Source organism: Amblyraja radiata, chromosome 18 (assembly GCF_010909765.2).
Source record: "Amblyraja radiata isolate CabotCenter1 chromosome 18, sAmbRad1.1.pri, whole genome shotgun sequence".
Taxonomy (NCBI): Eukaryota; Metazoa; Chordata; class Chondrichthyes; order Rajiformes; family Rajidae; genus Amblyraja; species Amblyraja radiata.
The window spans coordinates 35,693,100-35,714,347 of NC_045973.1; the positions used below are offsets into that span (position 1 = coordinate 35,693,100).

Genomic DNA, 21,248 nt, shown 5'->3' on the forward strand with positions numbered 1-21,248 from the left:
GGCCCATCACAACTAATGGTACTCAATAATGTGCAAAATAAGGTTGAAGAAGGAAGCCGTTACTAAGTAAATCAAAAAGGTAATATATCAAAGTAAAATGTAGGCCCTCACCTTCACTGACAGTTTGATTCCCTCTTAGTGTTATACTTAGTCTATCTAGCCATATTGTCATCAATATTCATTGTGAAAAGAATATTAATGCAGGATTAAAAGGAGCATCTGCTTTAAGATGAGGAATAGATAATCTTATATAATCCAACATGCCAGTAAAGATAAATTATTAAATTAAATTAAATATACTACAGCCAACCCTTGTGATAAGGGACTATAGAGGGGAATGGTGTCTGTTATTGCCGATTGTCCGCCTTAACCGAGTGAGGGATTCACTCCAACCACCTAGCAGTCACTTTGTGACACAACAAATTGTTTTCAAAATGCAAAGCTCTTTTTAACAGCTAAATTTTTTTTTTGTTCCTGCAAGCTTATAAATACCAAAGGCTGAAGATAGACACAAAATGGTGGAGTAACTTTAGAGGGTCAGGCAACATCTCTGGAGAAAAGGAAATAGGTGACATTTCGGGTCTCAACCCAAAACATCGCCTATTCCTTTTCTCCAGAGATGCTGCCTGGCCTGCTGAGTTACTCCAGCTTTTTGTGACACAAGGTCATAAGTAGTAGGAGCAGAATTTGGCCATTCGGCCCATCAAGTCAAACTCCGCCATTCAATCATGGCTGATCTATATCTCCCTCCTAACCCCATTCTCTTGCCATCTCCCCATAACCCCTGACACCCATACTAATCAAATATCTATCTATCTCTGCTTTCAAAATATCCATTGACTTGGCCTCCACAGCTTTCTGTGGCAAATAATTCCATAGATTCACCACCCTCTGACTAAAAAAAAAATTCTTCTCATCTCCTTCCTAAAGGAAATTCCTTTAATTCTGTGGCTATGACCTCTAGTCCTAGTGAAAACATCATCTCCACATCCACTCTATCCAAGCTTTTCACTTTTCGGTATGTTTCCGAATGAAGTCTCCCCTCATTCTTCTAAACTTCAGCAAGTACAGGGCCAGTGCCTTCAAACGCTCATCATTAGTTAACCCACTCATTCCTGGGATCATTCCAGTACACCTCATCTGGACCCTCTCCAGGGCCAGCATATCCTTCCTCAGATATGGTGCCCAAAATGGCTCACAATGGCTAAATGCGGCCTGACCAGCACCTTATAGAGCCTCAGCATTACCCCGTGTCGGTCTTCAGTTTAAACCAGCATCTGTAGGTTCTTCCTACAAATACTATAAAGGCTGTTTGTTGCATCGTTTAATAGAGTATCATTGTACAGGTGTCGATCGATCGAAGCAATTGCTTGTCCACTTCAATGACTTCCTGCAGTGTAACTAGCAGCATGTATTCTCAGAGAGACCGTGGTGTCTGGTTATCGTGGGGCACTCCGTCGGTTATAACCAAAATCGGTTATAAAGAGGTCCGTAATAATGAGGGTGGACTTTAATAAAGTACTCAAGATAATAGCAGAAGCAGATTCATGTGGGAACTATGGTGACATATCTTGCTTCTGAACAGGGAGCGGTGACGTTATCTGTTGCAAGCAAAGAGGTGTCTGCACCAACAGGAAGTAACACAATGTACTACTGTCAGTCTCACTTCCAGTTGCTGAAACTCTTTGCTTCATATTGAGTTGCAGTGTTTACTTCCATTGCAGAATTCCCAAACTCCACATCCCAAAGAACCCCTACTTGTGCTTGGCGTCCTCCTAAATCAGCTAATTTTTTAAACGAACAATTGCTTCATAAAACTGAAATTCCATCAGGTGAATGAGCCAGGGTATTCTCAGTTGTGCTTTAACATGGAATCTCACTAGTGATGAGGTGCAGGGGCAGTGTCCAGGCACTTTCAAATGCCAGGGTGTCCTAATGGTAAGGTAATGGAAAAGTAAACATGGGGTGTAAACATGGTTACAACAAACCAACTGCTGAAGCAGAATCTTCCAATGTAAGGTCCTTGAACATAAGGTACTTTTTCAGAGACTGGGGGATGTGAAATGTCCTGATGGCCTGTAGTCGCCGATAGCTGACAAACTCGCGGATTTTCAGCCTGCATGTTTGCTTCAATGATGGCGGGTTCCTCCGATATCCATCGATCCAGGACAGGAAGTTGGTCATGGAAGCCAACTGCTTGGGGGCCTCCCCAGTGTTCTGAAATAATAATAACACACTTCAAAGCTTCAAGAAGTATCACGACAGCTCAAACATAAGACCAGACAACTGTATAGCGCAGGAACAGGAGCTTCAGTGTCCAAGCCAAACATGACGCCAAATTAAACTAATCTCTTCCGTCTGCATGTGATCCATGTCCTCCATTTCACAATGTGTAAAAATTAAACTCTACACTGAGGGAGGGGGAGGTCTCCAATCTAAAATAAACAGAGTAATTTAATATCAATTTTAAACATTCAAGAGTTAAGGGTGGCTCAGTAGTGCAGCGGTAGAGTTGCTGCCTCAGTGTCAAAGACCCGGGTTCGATCCTGAACTCGGGTGCAGTATGTATGGAGTTTGTAAGTTCTCCCTGTGACCACGTGGGTTTTCTCCGGGTGCTCTGGTTTCCTCCCACACTCCAAAGACGTACAGGTTTGTAGGTTAATTGGCTTCTGTAAATTGCCACTAGTGTGTGGGATGAGAAAGTAGGATAACATAGAACTAGTGCATGGATGCTCATTGGTTGGTGCGAAGTCAGTGGGCTGAAGGGCCTGCTTCCACGCTATATTTATAAATTAAACCAAATTAAATTAGATGATGTGTGATCAAAACAAAAAATATTTTTTTCATTAAAAAACCCCCCAAAAAAACCGGCTCGATTTACTTCCACGACACCAACCCAAAATCTCCTTTTTCCCAAACATGCAGCTCTCATCTTAATCAGAGGCACCCCATTTGGTTTGAGTCTTTGAATCAGAGGATAACAAAATAAGTTCAATTTCTTTTCTGTCCTAATGTCTGAACAGGTCGCTAAATAATAGCGACAAGCCCACCTTTAGTTGCTTGAAACGACAAACTTACTGTTTAAATAGAACTGTAAAGAACTATATAGAGCAGTGAATTCTAATCATATAGAACAGAAACAAGCCCCTCATTAGCCACGCCAACCATCAAGCCCCCCCCCCCCCCCAACCACACTAATCCCACTTATTTCTCTCACACTCCAATCCTGTTCTCCTGCCATTAACCTACAGTAGCAGCAATTTACAGTCGGCATTAACCTACCAACCAGCACGTCTTGATAACCAACTGAAGGGTTCCAACCCAAAATGACACCCATCCTTTTTCTCCAGAGATACTGCCTGACCCCTGAGTTACTCCAGCACTTTGTGTCTATCTTCAGAATAAACCGGCATCTGCACTTCCTTCCTACACATCACCAATTGTGTCTGGAGCAGTTTGTAACACAGTGTCCTTCTGTACCTTGTTCCTGTATGTGATTTTTGCTCCGGAGAGGACCAGCAGTCGCAAACAGTCAAGTTGTCCACTGCAGGCAGCCAGGTACATGGGGGTCACCCCCCAGTTGTCAGGAAGGTCTACATCTGCTCCATTCTAAAATGGAAATGTAAAAGGAAAAGCTTGACTCTAAACTGTAATTGCAACTTATTTTCCCTGGAACAGAACTACATGATGGAAGATGATTGGGGTTGCAGAGAAAAGGAAGGATATTTCATTCACAATTAATTATTTTTGCAAAGTATTTCACCTTGCCCTTTGATGGTTTGGCAAAACTTTGGGCATGTAATATGATGTCTGTTCATCTCTGACCCGTGTCCAACCATCTATCGATCAAAACCCCTCCTCGCCTGTATCCACCTATTACTTGCCAGGCTTTGTCCTGAAACCTCTTCTCTTCCAGCTTCCTCCACGCCCCCAACAGTCTGAAGAGGGATCTCGACCCAAAACATCACATAAATATTCTCCAGAAATGCTGCCTGCCCTGCTGACTTTACTCCAGCACTTTGTGTCTTTTTTCCCTCTACCCATGCTGATATATTAATTCCAACACTGCAAGATAATTTTACACTTGGCATCTTGTAAACAAATCCAAATGTTTACCTCTACAGGGTGGAGGGTACATGGAACGAGCTGCCAGATGAGGTATTGGAGGCAGGTACTATAGCAGCATTTAAAGGACACTTGGATAGGTACATGGATAGAAAAGGTTTAGAGGGATATGGGCCAAAGGTGGGCAGGTGGGACTACCGTAAATGGGGCATCTTGGTCAGTGGGCTGAACGGCCTGTTTCCGTGCAGTACAATATGGCTCCATGGTTCCCCTCCATCCGTTCTGGCGGATGGTTCCTCAAAGAGTAATAAATGTTTTCCTGGTGGAATCTCTAGGATCAATAAAGTTCAACAATCCTTTCCCATGAACTAGATTTTAAGCAATTGGGTGGCCACCATGGGAACCACATTCAGTCAACGATGGAAAGAAAATTAGGGTCTGGACATAATTGGGCTCTATTTGCATATATTAACGAAGCTCTTCCTATAGCCAAGTCTTCTAAAGCAAAAGCTCCATGATTGGGGGCAGTGAATGGAGCGGTGGCAATTTTAAGCATTACCACCACCCATTTGTGTCAGGCATGTGGTTTAAAATTACTCCATTGTATCAAGATAAATGTAATAAATTGATTTTGACTGCAATATTTTAATGTTAAAGTAGATTATATTGTTTAATCGAATTAAAAGAAATTCATACAAGCCTGCAGTTGATCGGAATACTCCACTGTTTACCATAATTATATCTGATTGAACGATCCAGGGAGAGCTCGGTAATTGGATTAAAAATTGATCTGAAGGTCGGAGACAGAGGGTTGCTTTCAGACTGGAGGTCTGCAACATGTGGTGTGCAACAGGGTCGGTCCACTGTTGTGCATTACTTATATTAACAACTTGGACAAGAGTAGGTGGCATGGTTGTGGATGACATTAATATCGGTGGTATAGTGGAAAGTTACCTAAGATTACAATGTGATCCTGATCAACTAAGATAGTGAGCTAAGGAATGGCAGATGGAACGCAGATAAATCTGACGTTGCATTTTGGTAAGATGTACGCAGGTACTATTACAATGTTTAAGAGGCGTATAGACAGGTGCATGGATAGAACAGGTTTAGAGGGATTATGGGCCTAATGCAGGCAGGTGGGACAATGATGAAGGGTCTCGACCCGAAATATAATAATAATAATAATAAATTTTATTTATGGGCGCCTTTCAAGAGTCTCAAGGACACCTTACAAAAATCACCTATTACATTTCTCCAGAGATGCTGTCTGACCCGCTGAGTTACTCCAGATTTTTGTGTCTCTTCAGGTGGGACTAGTTCAAGTTCAAGTTTATTGTCATGTGTCCCTGATAGGACAATGAAATTCTTGCTTTGCTTCAGCACACAGAACATAGTAGGCATTGACTACAAGTGCAGAAGGGACATGTTGGTCGGTGTGGGCATGTTGGGCCGAAGGGTCTGTTTCCACATTGTATGACTATGACTCTAAACCAAGGCAGGACTTACACAGTAAATGCTAGGGATCTGGGGGGTGTTGTATAACCCTCAGGCTATGTTCTGATATCCTAGAGGTCTTGACTTTATGTTTCAATTTGTCACTGGCAATTATCACTTGTTATTATGGAATGAGTAAGTAGCCATAATGGATAGCGTGTCACAGCACTAACCTGTATGAGCAGCAGAGCACAGTCAGGAAATAGCCCGATCACTGCATGGAGTGGAGTGGCCCCGTGTTTACACTGGCTGTTGGCATCTGCACCGTATTCCAGCAGTAACTCGATGCAAGCTCGCTGCCCTTTGTAGGCAGCCCAGTAGAGGGGGCTCTTGCCATAGTAATCCTTCTTGTTGATCTGATCCTCACCTGAAACCACACGCTGAGATCAAAAACTAACACCAAAGTGCAATACCCGACACATCAAAAGTACTTTACCTCAAAGCCGTTTCACATAATCACACACATGGATCTTGTTATCAACTGCCTGTCAATGTACAAATAAGGAGGAGGATTATTGCTGTAAAAAACACCAGTACCTGTGTTCTGTAATAATACGGATGCTTAGCACTGAGAAATAACCATGCAATATATATTTATTTGTTAGTGTAGCTTAGTTTAGAGAAACAGCGTGGAAACAGACCCTTCAGCCCACCATGTCCATGCTGTCAATTCCATCAATTACCCATTTACAGTAGTTCTATGTTATCCTATTTACGCATCCAATCCCCACACATGAGGATTAATTTACTGACACCAATTAACCTACAAACCCACATGCCTTTGCGACGTGGATGGAGTTTTTCACACAGAGAGTGGTGAGTCTGTGGAATTCTCTGCTTCAGAGGGCAGTGGAGACTGGTTCTCTGGATACTTTCAAGAGAGCTTGATAGGGCTCTTAAAGATAGCGGAGTCAGGGGATATGGGGAGATGGCAGGAACGGGGTACTGATTGTGGATGATCAGCCATGATCACATTGAATGGCGGTGCTGGCTCGAAGGGCCGAATGGCCTACTCCTGCACCTATTGTCTATTGAGTCTGGGGCACCCGGAGGAAACCCACATGTTGCAGGGAGAACATGCTAACTCCACACAGACAGCACCTGAGGTCAGGATCGAACTCGGGTCTTTGGCGCTGTGAGGCAGCTGCTCTACCACTGTATTAATAAACTCTGATTTGAATACTTGCAAATCTCTGCAAGTGCAATAAAGTGAAGCACACCATTCACTGTACACTAACTACACCAAAAACAACCAGGGTCACCTCCCAAGGTTGAAATAACTGATTTCCACTGCACTGTATTGTATAAGCTCCCCTGGAGGCTGTCTCTGAAATATGTGGATAAATCATAAAGGATTCCTATTAACACTGTTACTCTCCTTCATTCACACCAAAGGTTCCACAGCTCCCGTCCTCCCCCAGCTACCTGCTTGGGAACCTTAATGTGTTCTGCAAAATACAAATTCTAAATCCCAGATTGCAGATACTTATGTCTTTCAGCTCAATGCTACAAAATAGTTACATACATGCATAGCTTCTAATCTTCAAACGGACTTCTCCAACACTATCTCTAGTGCTAAGCCGAGGTTCTGTAGATGAGGCTTTAGACCTTCAGCCACCCATTTTCTCTGATGAATCACACTTCTATTGACCACACAGTGATTACCAATCCCTCTCCTTCTTTACTAATTCCTCCATAATCATGCAATGATCAAGCTCTGTAATCTACTCCGGCCCTTGATCCAAGTGCACTCAATACCCCTTGCAAGTCTTGCTTCCTCCTCTGAATAGGTGAAGACCCGAAACTTCGCCTATTCCTTCTCTCCATAGATGCTGCCTCACCCGCCGAGTTTCTCCAGCATTTTTGTCTACCTTCGATTTTTCCAGCATCTGCAGTTCTTTCTTAAACATTGCTTCCTCCTCCCCTCACTCTGCTCTCAATGCCAGGCACCTCAGATGGACTGTGTAGGAAGGAACTGCACATGTTGGTTTAAACCGAAGATAGACATAAAAAGCTGGAGCACCTCAGTGGGACAGGCAGCATCTCTGAAGAGAAGGAATGGGTGACGTTTCGGATCGAGACCCTTCTTTAGATGCTATTTTGTGTCTAACCTCAGATGGACTCTCTGGAATGTTTTCTTTACTCTTGTTCTTCACCTTTACAAGACTCATGAATGTGACAATATTTTTACTTATTCCTCTTAAGGCTTCCCCTATTGCTTAGGAAGGAACTGCAGATGCTGGTTTACACCAAAGATAGTCACAAAATGCTGGATAGAAGTAATGGGTGATGTTTTGGGTCAAGACCCTTCTTCAGACTGAGAGTCAGGGAAGAGGGAGACACAGAGATAAGGAAGGGGGAAACAAGACATCAAAGATGAAGATCAAGAAAAATGTAGAATAGATCATTGTTAGCTAGGAGAAGATGACAATCAGCTGGGTTACTCCAGCATTTTTTGTCTATCCCCCATTGCTTGAACTCTTTCTCTTCGTTGTAAAGCAACATGACTCTTTCTAAATGCACGATACTATTGACTCAAGGCAGCTTCTAAAGGGACAGGACAGTGTTTCTACCACTGGTGCTGTAACTATCTCTGATAAATCTAATGAAATTGAAAGAGCCGGCCAGTTGTACCTGCAACACATAGCAAGGCCTGTAGCCTTTCAATGTTCCCTCGGCTTGCTTCACAGTGTAGATCAGTCCATTTGTAGTTGTAATTGGGGGCTGTTCGGTATTGTCTTTCCTCGTCTGCCCCTGGATGAAATCTGGTGTTTTTCAGCTCCGTTCCGGACATGGAGCTAATATGAAATCCCATTGTAGTAATTCTGCAGGGAAAAATAAACTGGGTGAAGGCCTAGAGCGAGTGGAGGTGGAGGATGTTTATTGTAGTGTAGTTTAGAGATACAGCGCAGTAACAGGCGATCCCCACACACTAACACTATCCTACACACACTAGGGACAATCTACAATTTTTACTGAAGCCAATTAAGCTACAAACCTGCAAGTCTTTGAAATGTGGGAGGAAACCGGAGCACCCAGAGAAAACCCACGCGGTCACAAGGAGAATGTACAGTCTCCGTACTGACAGCACCTGTAGTCAGGCTGAAACCCTAGTCTCTGGCGCTGTAAAGCAGCAGCCCTACCTCTGCACCACCGTGCTGCCCTCAAGTGGGCAATTGTGGGAGAGTCTAGGACTAGAGGGCACAGCCTCAGAATAAAAGGATGTACATTTAGAATGGAGATGAAGAGGAACTTCATGAGCCAGAAGATGGTGAATCTGTGGAATTCATTTTCACAGACAACAGTGGCTAAGTCATTGGGTATTTTTAAAGCAGAGAATGATAGATTCTTGATTAGTAAGGATGTTAAAGTGTATGGGGAGATGGCAGGAGAATGGGGTTGAGAGGGAAAAATTGATCAGTCAAGATTAATCTCCACATAGGAGATTAGTGGGCAAAATTATCGCACATGGTATTGGGGGTAGAGTGCTGACATGGATAGAAAATTGGTTGGCAGACGGGAAACAATGTAGGGATTAACGGGTCCCTTTCAGAATGACAGGCAGTGACTAGTGGGGTACCGCAAGGCTCGGTGCTGGGACCGCAGCTATTTACAATATACATCAATGATTTGGATGAAGGGATTCAAAGTAACATTAGCAAATTTGCAGATGACACAGAGCTGGGTGGCAGTGTGAACTGTGAGGAGGATGCTATGAGATTGCAGGGTGACTTGGACAGGTTGGGGGAGTGGGCAGATGCATGGCAGATGAAGTTTAATGCAGATAAATGTGAGGTTATCCACTGGCCTCAAAAACAGGAAGGCAGATTACTATCTAAATGGTGTCAAGTTGGGAAAAGGGGAAGTACAACGGGATCTGGGGGTTCTTGTTCATCAGTCTATGAAAGTAAGCATGCAGGTACAGCAAGCAGTGAAGAAAGCGAATGGCATGTTGGCCTTTATAACAAGAAGAGTTGAGTATAGGAGCAAAGAGGTCCTTTTGCAGTTGTACAGAGCCCTAGTGAGTCCACACCTGGAATATTGTATGCAGTTTTGGTCCCTTAATTTGAGGAAGGACATTCTTGCTATTGAGGCAGTGCAGCGTAGGTTTACAAGGTTAATTCCCAGGATGGCGGGACTGTCATGTGCTGAGAGAATGGAGCAGCTGGGCTTGTACACTCTGGAGTTTAGAAGGATGAGAGGGGTTCTTATTGAAACATATAAGATTGTTAATGGTTTGGACATGCTAGAGGCAGGAAACATGTTCCCGATGTTGGGGTAATCCAGAACCAGGGGCCACAGTTTAAGAATAAGGGGTAAGCCATTTAGAACGGAGACGAGGAAACACTTTTTCTCACAGAGAGTTGTGAGTTTGTGGAATTCTCTGCCGCAGAGGACGGTGGAGGCAGGTCCTCTGGATGCTTTCAAGAGAGAGCTAGATAGGGCTCTTAAAGACAGGGGATATGGAGAGAAGGCAGGAACAGGGTACTGATTGGGGATGATCAGCCATGAACACTACCACATATTTCCTGTAGTAAAGTGACCAGAACTATACAACATACAGGTCCACCACTTATATTCTGGCAACTGGTGGTCTGGCACCTTCTTTAATCCCAAAATAAGTACGAGAGTGCACTTGAAAACCCCTCCGGAAGTCCCCCCCTCCTGAAAATATGGCACCTTGGCTGGATAAGCCGGCCAATCTCAACCTCATCGGGACTTCCGCAGCCGATCAGCGGGATGAATTTGACCCCTGTGGACGGGGCCCCGGAACTCCCGCTCGGCTGGAGCCGGCAGATCTGTTCCCATAGATGGCATCCGAGACCGGTATCTCAGCCTCCCCGAGGCCGATCCAGAGCCTTCCCAAGGCTCTGTAACCAACAACCAAAATCAGTACTACATTCACTGAGTAAAGGCACCACCTAAATCACGCCCAAGCCAAGTTTAGAATAGTTTTAAATATAGATTGAGGACATTTGATCTGTCGCAGCTGTGCTGTAGTTCTGGACTAAATTTAATTCTATTGTTTTCATCCTCTGTCCCCCGACCCCCACTCCCTCCATACTTCTTTAAATACTTTTCTATTTATTTCCAAAACTTATTATTTATTTTGCTTTCAAGACTGCTAACGGTGTGGCATTCCAAGCTGAAAGAGCTTCCAATGTAAGACTCAGTCTTTTATTCACAAATATTCAAGCTATGTTAAATTTGGTTGTAGCATTGGGGAAAGGACATTTGGTTCCGTTCCACTGGACATAAGGCTGCCTAGTTAGTACATCACAGGCTGGCCTACAGAGATGCAGTAATCAGCAGTTGCTGAGGCAAAGCAAGGTTCAAAGAAAATTATAGTGGTACAAAAAGATTCTGAGTTAATTTATGTCCTAAGTTCCTCATCTCGATTTATGGTGGGTGCGTCCGGAAATCAGAAGAAGAGTTCCTCCATTTTAAAACTGATGAACCTGAACATTGATAATCCCCGATCAAATCAAAACCTTCTTGATTTGAACTGAAATATGCTGTTGCACAAAGATATTTTCTGGTAGAAAATGCAACCGAGTTTGACATATGTTTATGAGCTTCTGCTAATATTATTGTTGCCCTTTTTAGTTTTCTAAAGTAGGACGTTCTTACTGTTAAAGTAGAAGAGTTCAAGTTATTGGATCCTATGTGTATTCATTTGAAGCTTCCCAAGAGGAGAATTCAGATCAATTCAAGATTATTGAAAGGCTTGTTGGTTCCAATGTTTCTTTTTCTCTAATCATGAGTACATTTGGAAGAGTGGAAGTGAACTGGATGCCTCACAACTGATTTAGATCTGAAATTAGCATGGCATGTTATAGAAACTTGAAAACTTAACAGATCGAAGTGGCAATGCAGTGTGTGACCTCCTGGATCTTCCTCACTTTCATGACTAATCCTGCATCTTGTTAACTTTCCTGCTTTGTCTCATATACAATGATTCTCTTGGTGTTTGAAGATCTCAACCTTGAATATATTCAATGCCCTCCAAATATATTCAATGCCTCCAAAGCCCTTTGAGATAGAGATTTCCAAACATTTGCACTCATAAGTGATGTTCATATGTGATATGAGCAGAATTAGGCCATTTGTACCATCAATTCTACTTGGTCATTCAATCATGGCTGATCTATCTTTCCCTCTTAACTCCATTCTCCTGCCTTCTCCCCATAACCCCTTCTCCCCATAATCTATCTATCTTTGCCTTAAAAATACCCATTGACTTGGCCACCAAAGCCTTCTGTGCAAAGATATTTCTTCCCAGCTCACACCAAAATGACCTCCAACTTATCTTTGGATTTCACATATCAGTTTTAGACATATCAACTGGAAAGAAAAAAAGTATTGCAATGTCCACTATGTGAACCCCTCTCAAACATCTTATGACCTTAAGGGATCGCTTATCGTTCTCTGAAGCTCCACTAGATTTAGACCAACCTTTCTTGGTTTCTGTTATAACTTCATAAATTATAGGAGTAGAATAAGGCTATTCGGCCCATGAAGTCTACTCCACCATTCAATCACGGCTGATCAATCTTACCCTCTCAACCCCATTCTCCTGCTTTCTCCTCATAATCCCCGACCCCCTTACCAAACATAGGGGAAGTTCTTAATTCTAGGAACCAACCAACTGAATTTACACTGTGTTGTTGCCTTAGGCACAGAGCTGCACACACAAACCAAATTGTGGCCACAGCAAATGTCTGCACTATCTTAGCAAGATCTCCTTACTTTTGTATTTCTTGAGTACTGTGCCATTGTAGTAAAAGGCCAAAATACTTTTTTCACAGCTAACTGCATACTGTATGTAAACTTTCTCTGTCTCGTACACAAGTGCATGCTCTGTCCTCAATTCCTAGCTCTTTAACATTAAAACAAACAGTTTTTCATTCTTCCTGTCAAAGTGTGTAACTTCACAGTCTTCCACATTTATTATTTGCTTTCCCATTCACTTATTCTGCCCATCTCCCTTTGTAGATGTTTGGCATCTTCCTCATAGCTTATTAACTAACATCAGCAAGTGTGGATACATTACAGTGTATTTTCACCCGAGTCATTAATATAAATCAGGTCTGGTACTGATCCCCAAATTCCCACACCATTCACAACTTGCCAATCTTAAAAATATCCATTTACTCCCATTTTACTGTCCCCTAACCAACCCTCTCACCATTCTAATATGTTATTCCTATCCCCACAAAGGCTTATATTATGTGGCAATTTATATCTGTTAATATTACCTTTTGTTTTGAAAATCCAGAAAGGCTACGTCTATAGGTTACTCATTGCTTACCATGCAGATTACACCCTCAAAAACTCTGTTATCTTTATCAAACAATGTGTTTGTCATGACTTCCCCTTGATAAAATCACATTGATTCTGCTGAATCAAAGTACTGTTTGATGCATGATGTATCGCTTGAACAGCTTACACCCCAGCGGTATGAACATTGACCTCTAATTTTAAGTAAACCTGGCTTATCCTTGTTATCCCTCTCTCTCCACCCCTCCCCCTTCCCAGTTCCCCGACCAGTCTTACTGTCTCCGACTACATTTTACCTGTTGACTTAGTTGTTACCTTCTCCCAGCTAACAATGATCTATTCTACATTTTCCTTGATCTCTATTACCTTTGCCCTGTTTTCACACCTTACACTTCTTTATCTATGTATCTCCCTCTCCCCTGACATCAGTCTGAAGAAGGGTCTCAACCAGAAACATCACCTATTCCTTCTCTCCATAGATGCTGCCTGCCCCACTGAGTTACTCCAGCAGTTTGTGCCTATCTACTGTTTTATTAACATTATTACTTTGTCCATTATGCTGGTGTCTAACAATTTGCTGAAAACTAATGTTAGGTTAACTTGTCTGTGGCTTCTTATTGTTTTTGTTTCCTCTCTTTTGGAAAAAGAACTGTGAGACCATATTTGTTACAAAGCAATTTGGTGGGTTTGTCCCAGAATCCTGGGAATTCTGAAAGGCAGGCATTAATTTCTATGGCAAGAAAGTAATGTATTTGCAAGCCTTGCAACTGTACGGCCACTAATCCTAATTATCCCCACTCTTCAATTTGAGAGGATGTAGGCATTTAGTATCAATTCCCATGTCAGAATGATTTCAAAACATACCTACCAGTAGTCATGAATGTCCTTCTTCAAAGCTGTCACCGTAGTGTTACTGGTTCACAGAGGTTTTACCTCGCTTGGATGAGTTGTTCCTGAAGACCAGACTGTGATGCACTGCATGTAATGTAACAAATGCATTTAAAAGGCTTAACTTAAAACTCCTTACTTTGATAGCTAGTCGCCAAATGCCTGTGACATCCAAGAAAAACAGTTGAAGTCTTCTTCCCAATAACTTTAGATATTAAAACATGAATATTGAAATATTTTCATGTCACCAGATTTAAAAAAAATCAATGGATAACCCTCTTATAAGGAGAAAACACATTTTCATATTTTATCTTTTGCCATTACTTCTGATGACATCAAGAACATTTGAAAATGTTGCTCTTACATTCACACTTGCTGCAAGTGGCAAGAGTGCATTTGGTTTTTGGAGTCACTATCACCCTCAACCCCCCAGCATTGCCATAACATACCGTGGGGGTTTCAGCGGAACATGGAACAATAAGCAGGAAATAATAATTCCCCTCTTTGAAATACAACAAGGCTGAACCTAATTCAAGAGGTTCCTCTACCACACTGGCTGATATTGACCAGCACTGCTGCACAGATCCACAGATCCAAGCTCACCTGCATGGCCCCATCAATGGCAATCTAGCCATGGCAGGTAGTTACTGAATGACTCCAAGCAATTTTGACTCACTAAAGTTTACGCTTAATTGCTGAGTTATCAGGTGACCCTAAGGGCCTCTTTGTGCTGTCAGGGTCTCCATCCCCAGTGACCTTCCAAGAGGTCCATCTGCACTTTGTACCCATACACTTGCCCTCCAAGCAGAGGTGACTCAAAGTGCTACATTTATGGTTACATTTGGAAATTCAGAAATCCCATTGACATGGGAATTAAAAATAAACAGCTGAACTTGAATCCATTAACCCTCCCTCCCCAACAAATTGAACAGACGCAGAGAGAGCAGGGGGAAGGGGGTGGTGAGGTTCCCGGCCCCTCTCTCTGCAGCAACCAGCACCACCCCAGTGCACACGCCGGGAATTGATGCAACTCGGCCCCCAGAGGTGGGAGACGGGGAGGGAAGCGAGCAGACCCTCCCGCACCCCGGTCCCAAGCCCTTGCCCTCACGGTACTACCTGCCAGTAGTCAATAGTCAGCCGGCGCTGTCCGCGGTGCTGAACGCCGTCCTGTCTCTCAGCCTTGCTGCCGGGGTGCGCTCACGTCCCCTGCCCTCAACCCGCACGTAAAGCCACCACCGCGGCAGCGTGCACGCGTGCGCGTCCCCGAGGCTCCAAACTCTTACCCAAAGATAGTATCTTTGCTCTTACCTTACAGCAAAACTTTGTATTTGTTTTTAAACATTCCGCACATTGCACCCGACTTTAAATAGAAACTTGAAAGAAGACACAACTGCTGCAGTCTCCCAGGTCAAAACTCATTTTCTGCAGCTCAAGACGTTTTTTTCCCCCTCCTTGTCTCAATATCAGTGAAATCAATTTTAAAGCTTCAGTGCTGATCTATAGGAGGCAATAAAACATAGGAGGTCAAAGAAAAAAGACGCACAGTGCTGGAGTAACTGGATCAGGGAGCATCTCTGGAGAACATGGATAGGTGATGTTTTGGGTTGGGATCCTTCTTCAGACAGATTTTATAGGATGGGAGGAGAAAGCTGCAGGTGAGAAGGGGCAGGACAAAGCGACAGGTGAATACAGGTGAGGGAGGGGTGAGGGGGAGGGAGGGGGGTGATTGGTAGATGGTTGGACAAAGGCCAGAGACAACAGACAACTGAGTCTCCTGTTTGCTGACCATTTTAACTCATCTTCCCATAATGACCATTCTGTCTTGGGCCTCCTCTATTACCAGAGGGAGACCACATGTAAACTGGAGGAGCAGCACCTCCGATTGCACTTGGGTAGCTCACAATCCAAAGGTATGAACGTTGAATGTAGAAAGGAACTGCACATTCTGGTATAGACAAAGTGCTGGAGTAACTCAGCCGGGTCAGAAGGCATCTCTGGAGAAAAAGGATGGGTGATATTTCGGGTCGGGACCCTTCTTTAGACTGAAAGTATAGGTGAGGGAACTGAAGGTAAGGAACGGGTGAACAACAGAGGCCAACAGAGGAGGAGGACTGAACTTTGGTGCCTTCCCTCACAGTGGGAAACTTTGATTCCGCTGTGTGGGGATGTCTATGTTAAAGACTATCGTGTTCTATGCTTTTTTTTATTCGTATGGCTGTATGGTGACCACAAATTTCACTGTACCAATTAGTACATGTGACAATAAATGTCTCTTGTCTTGTCTTGAAAGGCCAGAGCAAAGCAAGGCCAGAAACAGACAAGCGAAGAAGGGTGGAGCCCATACTGGCCCATTGTTGGCTGGGGAAGTGGTGATAACAAAGGGGTACAGGGATGCGAACAGTGGAACTAGGACAACTAGGGTGGGGAAGAGGGGGAAGGCAGGGGTTACTTAAAATGAGAGAAATCAACATTCATACCGCTGGGTTGTAAGCTGCCCAAGTGAAATATGAGGTGCTGTTCCTCCAATTTGCATGTGGCCTCACTCAGAGGAGGCCCAGGATAGAAAGGTCAGTGTGGGGATGGGAAGGGAAGTTAAAATGTTTGGAAACAGCGAGATTGCATAGGCCATGGCATAGGTGTTCAGCAAAACAATCGGCCAGTCTGTGCTTGGTCTCACCGATATATAGGAGTCCACACCAAGAACAGCAGATACAGTAGAAGAGGTTGTAGGAGATGCACCTGAAAGGACTGTCACCTGGAGGGAGTCAGTATAAGGACAGGCGTTGCTTGATAGAAGACACAATTGCTGCAGTCCCAAGCCAAAACCTACCTTCACATAGCACTTGCGCACACACATTTTCAGCATAGATCGCTTCAACTCATATTCCTGAAGTTCTGGCCAATTTTTCCTCTCCTTGTCTCAATATCAGTGAAATCAATTCTAAAGCTTCAGTGCTGCATTATGTATAACATGATATTGAACTAAGGATCTTTAAGAAATGATAAAATAATAGACCGAATGTGCTGGAATAACTCAGTGGGTCAGGCAGCACCACTTGAGAACAGAGATGGGTGATATTTTCGGTTGGGACCCTTCTTTAGACAATAGACAATAGGTGCAGGAGTAGGCCATTCGGTCCTTCGAGCCAGCACCGACATTCAATGCGATCATGGCTGATCATCCACAATCAGTACCCCGTTCCTGCCTTCTCCCCATATCCCCTGACTCCGCTATCTTTAAGAGCCCTATCTAGCTCTCCCTTGAAAGTATCCAGAGAACCGGCCTCCACCGCCCTCTGAGGCAGAGAATTCCCTGTTTTAAATGGCCTTATTTTAACTCTCTCTCCTTTCTTCAGTAGTGGGACCACATTTGCTATGCTCCAATCCACAGAATCAACACCAGAACATACAAATCCATAGAAGATAAACCTGAGCATCCACCATTTCTAACACAAACTCTTTCAATACTCTGGGATGCAACTCATTGGACTACTTTGGATTTATTGCTTTTCAATCTCGCCACTTTGTTTCATGCTATTTTTTCACATTCAATTCAGTTTCTCATTCTCACTGTTTAGTTTAGTTTAGAAATAAAGCATGGAAACGGGCCCTTCAGCTCAGAGTCTGTGCCGACAAGCAACCCCCACACTATCCAACAGACTAGGGACAATTTACAATTTTATCAAGCCAATTAACCTACAAACCTGTACATCTCTGGGTCTGGGAGAAAACCAGAGCATGCGGATAAAATCTACGCTGGTCACGGGGAGAACGTACAAACTCCGTACAGACAGCACCCGTAGTCAGGATCGAACTAGGGTCTCTGGCGCAGTAAGGCCACAACTCTATCGCTGTGCCACCATGCCACTGCATTCCTGCTTCCTTCAATTGCCAGGTTTTACAAATCTTCTGTGAAGGCAGAAGCAAAGTAATTGTTTAATTTCTCGATCCTTTATAAACTCTCCAGCCTTTGCCCATAAGGAGCCAACAGCTGTACTTGTCAGTCTTTCTATTTTGACGTACTCGTGCCTAATGTAAAGTGTAATGAATGATATAACAGCAGATCAGAGGAAATTAAATGAATTCTCTGAAATTCAGTAATTAGAGATAATCGACCTTCAGCTTCTCTATATGTGATGTGCGGTGAGATTCATTTGGCATTTCCCGATAATCTCCGTGTTTTTAATCAAATTATTTTTACTCTCAGCAAGTCATGGAAGAAGCAACTGAATCTAACAGTGGAAATATTTCCAGTTCTAGGTTTTTGGAAACTGGAATGATAATCCAATTCTTAAAATCAATGGATGAAACAAATCTTCAGTAAAAAACAAAGTGCTAGAATAACAAAAGGTCAGGCTAGATAATTCATGACAAAAATAAGTGATGCTTTGTGTTGGGACCCTTCATCAGACTCTAATTCACTCTGAAGGGTCATGTATTGTTTTTCTGCTGACTGGATAGCACGCAACAAAAGCTTTTCACTGTACCTCGGTACACGTGGCTATAAACTAAACTGAACCATATTCTCCCGAAGGGGTGCAACCTGAGACAGTGCCTATCCATGTCTTGTGGAGATGCTGCCTGGTCCACTGAGTTACTCCAGCACTTTATGTTTTGCTCTTAACATTTCTACATTTTGGCGATATTATATGACAAAGATTGGTGATAGTCATAAATGACTGGTGAACACAGCCTCATAAAATCCATAACACGGAAGCATTTCCAACCTATTGTATGTCCACATTTGTTAAAAAATGCACAGCATGGACTGAGTTTGATTCTGATCAATTTGATTCTGAATTTGATTCTGACCGGAATTGGGGCTCAACACCTCCCTGTGTGCCTGGGTCCTGGACTTTCTCACCGCCAGGCCCCAGGTAGTCAAGATGGGAGGGAATACATTGAAGTCCCTCACCCTGCGCACAGGATCGCCCCAGGGTTGCGTCCTCAGTCCCCTATTGTACTCCCTGTACACACATGACTGTGTGGCTAGGTTCAGCTCCAACTCAATAATTAAGTTTGCTGATGACACTGTGGTGGTGGGCCTGATCTCAGACAACGATGAGAAGGCCTACCGGGAGGAGGTGGCTGATCTAGCACTCTGGTGCCAGGACAACGGCCTCCTCTTGAACATCAAAAAAACTAAGGAGCCGATCGTGGACTTTAGGAGGGCACATCATCTGAGGACGTACACACCATTGAGGATAAATGGGGATCCTGTGGATAGGGTGAGCTGTTTTAAATATCTGGGAGTCCACATCTCTGAGGATATGACATGGACATCACATGCCTCAGCACTCGTAAGGCAAGGCAGCGCCTTTACCACCTCAGGCAATTGAGGAAATTCAGAGTGTCTCCGAGGATCCTCCAGTGCTTCTACGCAGCGGCTGTGGAAAGCATCTTGTCCGGAAACATTACCATCTTGTTTGGGAATTGTTCTGCCCAGGACAAGAAGGCTCTGCAGAGAGTAGTGCGTTCGGCCGAACGCACTATGGGAACTACACTCGCCCTCCTGCAGGAACTATACATCAGGAGGTGCAACTCCAGAGCCAACAATATCATGAGAGACCCCTTCCACCCATGCAACGGACTGTTCCAGCTGCTACGGTCAGGCAAACGCCTCCGTTGCCATGCTGTGAGAACGGAGAGGTTGAGAAGGAGTTTCTTCCCAGAGGCCATTCGGACTGTAAACTCCCATCTCACCAGGGACTAACTTTACTGAACGTTTTTCCTTCCAATATTTAATATGTAAAATAATATGTGTGTGTTTATGATTGTGTTTATAGTTTGTTTGGTTGTTTGTTTGTTTGTCTTTTTGCACAAAGTCCGCGAGCATTGCCACTTTCATTTCACTGCACATCTCGTATGTGTATGTGACGAATAAACTTGACTTGAATTGACTTGACTTGATCTGGGAGCTTTCTCTGTGGAATTTGCACTTCCATGAAGCTGTGTGAGTTTCCTGAGCAATCCAGTTTCCTCCAGCATCCCAAAGATGCACTGCTTGGTCCTGGGGTGGAAGATTGCAACCTTCACGTGGTCCGCCCTGTTTCGACTAATGCAATCAACTCGACGTGCACAAACGGAAGATCAAATAGAACAAGTTGTCCTACAACTTTAGGCTGTGCACGCCACACGAAAGAAGAAGACTGCTTGGTCCTGTAAATTGTACATAATGGCATATGAAATGATGGCCGTGGATAAATTGAATAGTCACAGTCTTTTCTCCAGCTTAAAACTGGAGGGATAGATTTAAGGTGAGAAGCAAAATACCTAAAAAGGACGAGAGGGTCAACTTCATCTACACAGAGGTGTATATGGAATGTGTAACAAGAAGAAGTGGTAGAGGCAGGTACAATGCCTCCACATGACTCTTGCAAACAGTATACGTGTCCAAGTGTCTTGTAAATGTAACACACACTTGGACAAGTATACAGAGAGGTTTGAAGGGATATGGGGCAGGCACAAGCAGATGGGAAAAGTTCAGTCAGGCAACTTGGTCAGCATGGATGAGTTGGGCTGAATGGACTGTTTCTGTGGCTGCAAATCTCTATGGATGGATGGCATAGAATCGGGGCAGAATCGATTCGGTGCTGGTTCTAGGGGGGGGGGGACACATGGGGGAATGGGACAGAGTGAGATTGCTCCAAGAGCTGGCGTAGACTTGATGGGCCACTTCAAATTTCATATAAAAGTTGCTGTAAGACTTAATGTCAACAAATTCAAACTAAGATTTAAAGTTTAGCAGTTTATCCAAGAGAGAAATTTAAGAAACAAAACTATTTTTTGGAAAATTTTATTATCTGTAATTTGTCATCTTTTCTTTAATAAAGATTACAGTAAGAAGCTAGTCGATTTGGTTATTTACAGATATTACATTGCTGATGATTTTTCTAAAAATTAACAAATCTGTGCTCATTGCAGAGCCAGCTCTACACATTATCTTACACTAGACAGTAAAACATTTTAATCTCCTTCAGTATATAAATACATCACTGTTACTATATACAACTGCAAGTCAGTGCGAATCAGCAACCAATATTTCCTGCAGAGATCAAGTGGTGACAGACATGCCAATACCAAGAAAATATCAGTGCAGATACTGCACTAGTAAGAAAAGCAAAACATCGACAAGGATTTTGTTGTTAATGATGGTGGTGGTGGTGATGGTAGATTTTTTAATTTATTTTTTAAAAAGCCCCCAAAATCTTGGTCCAAATGTCAACCGTCCTCATATATATGCACACGTTCTCCCAAGTTACAGCATGCTATCCAAATTCACATGCATACTGCCCATTTGACTTTGATGGTCCATTTCCCTCAAGTATATGTAATGGTTGTAGAGGTTACTGTTTGCAAACTAATACAAAATATATCCTGGGTCGGCCCATACAGTCATTACAACTTAAAACAACTTAACACAAACTGCTGCTGTTGGCTTATTAATCATGAAGGCACCCCTCAAATGTGCGATCTTTCACGTTGTACATCTCCTGTTCTTTACTGGCCATTCAGAG

At 43.3% G+C, this 21,248-nt stretch overlaps 1 protein-coding gene across 1 annotated transcript; it reads right to left on the bottom strand.

Annotated features, from left to right (window-relative positions):
* Nucleotides 1–1,223: 1,223 nt before the first annotated feature.
* On the bottom strand, nucleotides 1,224–14,920 carry LOC116983387 (ankyrin repeat and SOCS box protein 2-like). Its single transcript, XM_033037128.1, has 6 exons — nucleotides 14,848–14,920; nucleotides 13,712–13,818; nucleotides 8,197–8,387; nucleotides 5,736–5,929; nucleotides 3,481–3,609; nucleotides 1,224–2,217 (listed from the first exon to the last, which is right to left on the bottom strand). Exons 3-6 carry the CDS (start codon nucleotides 8,375–8,377, stop codon nucleotides 1,978–1,980), a joined length of 744 nt encoding a protein of 247 aa, XP_032893019.1. The 5' UTR covers nucleotides 8,378–8,387; nucleotides 13,712–13,818; nucleotides 14,848–14,920; the 3' UTR covers nucleotides 1,224–1,977.
* Nucleotides 14,921–21,248: the final 6,328 nt, after the last annotated feature.

Coding starts and splice junctions, on each gene's coding strand:
- LOC116983387 (XM_033037128.1), bottom strand. CDS start 8,377: ATGGGATTTCATATTAGCTCCATGTCCGGAACGGAGCTGAAAAACACC. Junction 5,930..8,196: donor GGCCTTGCTATGTGTTGCAG/GTACAACTGGCC, acceptor GTGTGGTTTCAG/GTGAGGATCAGATCAACAAG. Junction 2,218..3,480: donor AAATCACATACAGGAACAAG/GTACAGAAGGAC, acceptor TTATTATTTCAG/AACACTGGGGAGGCCCCCAA.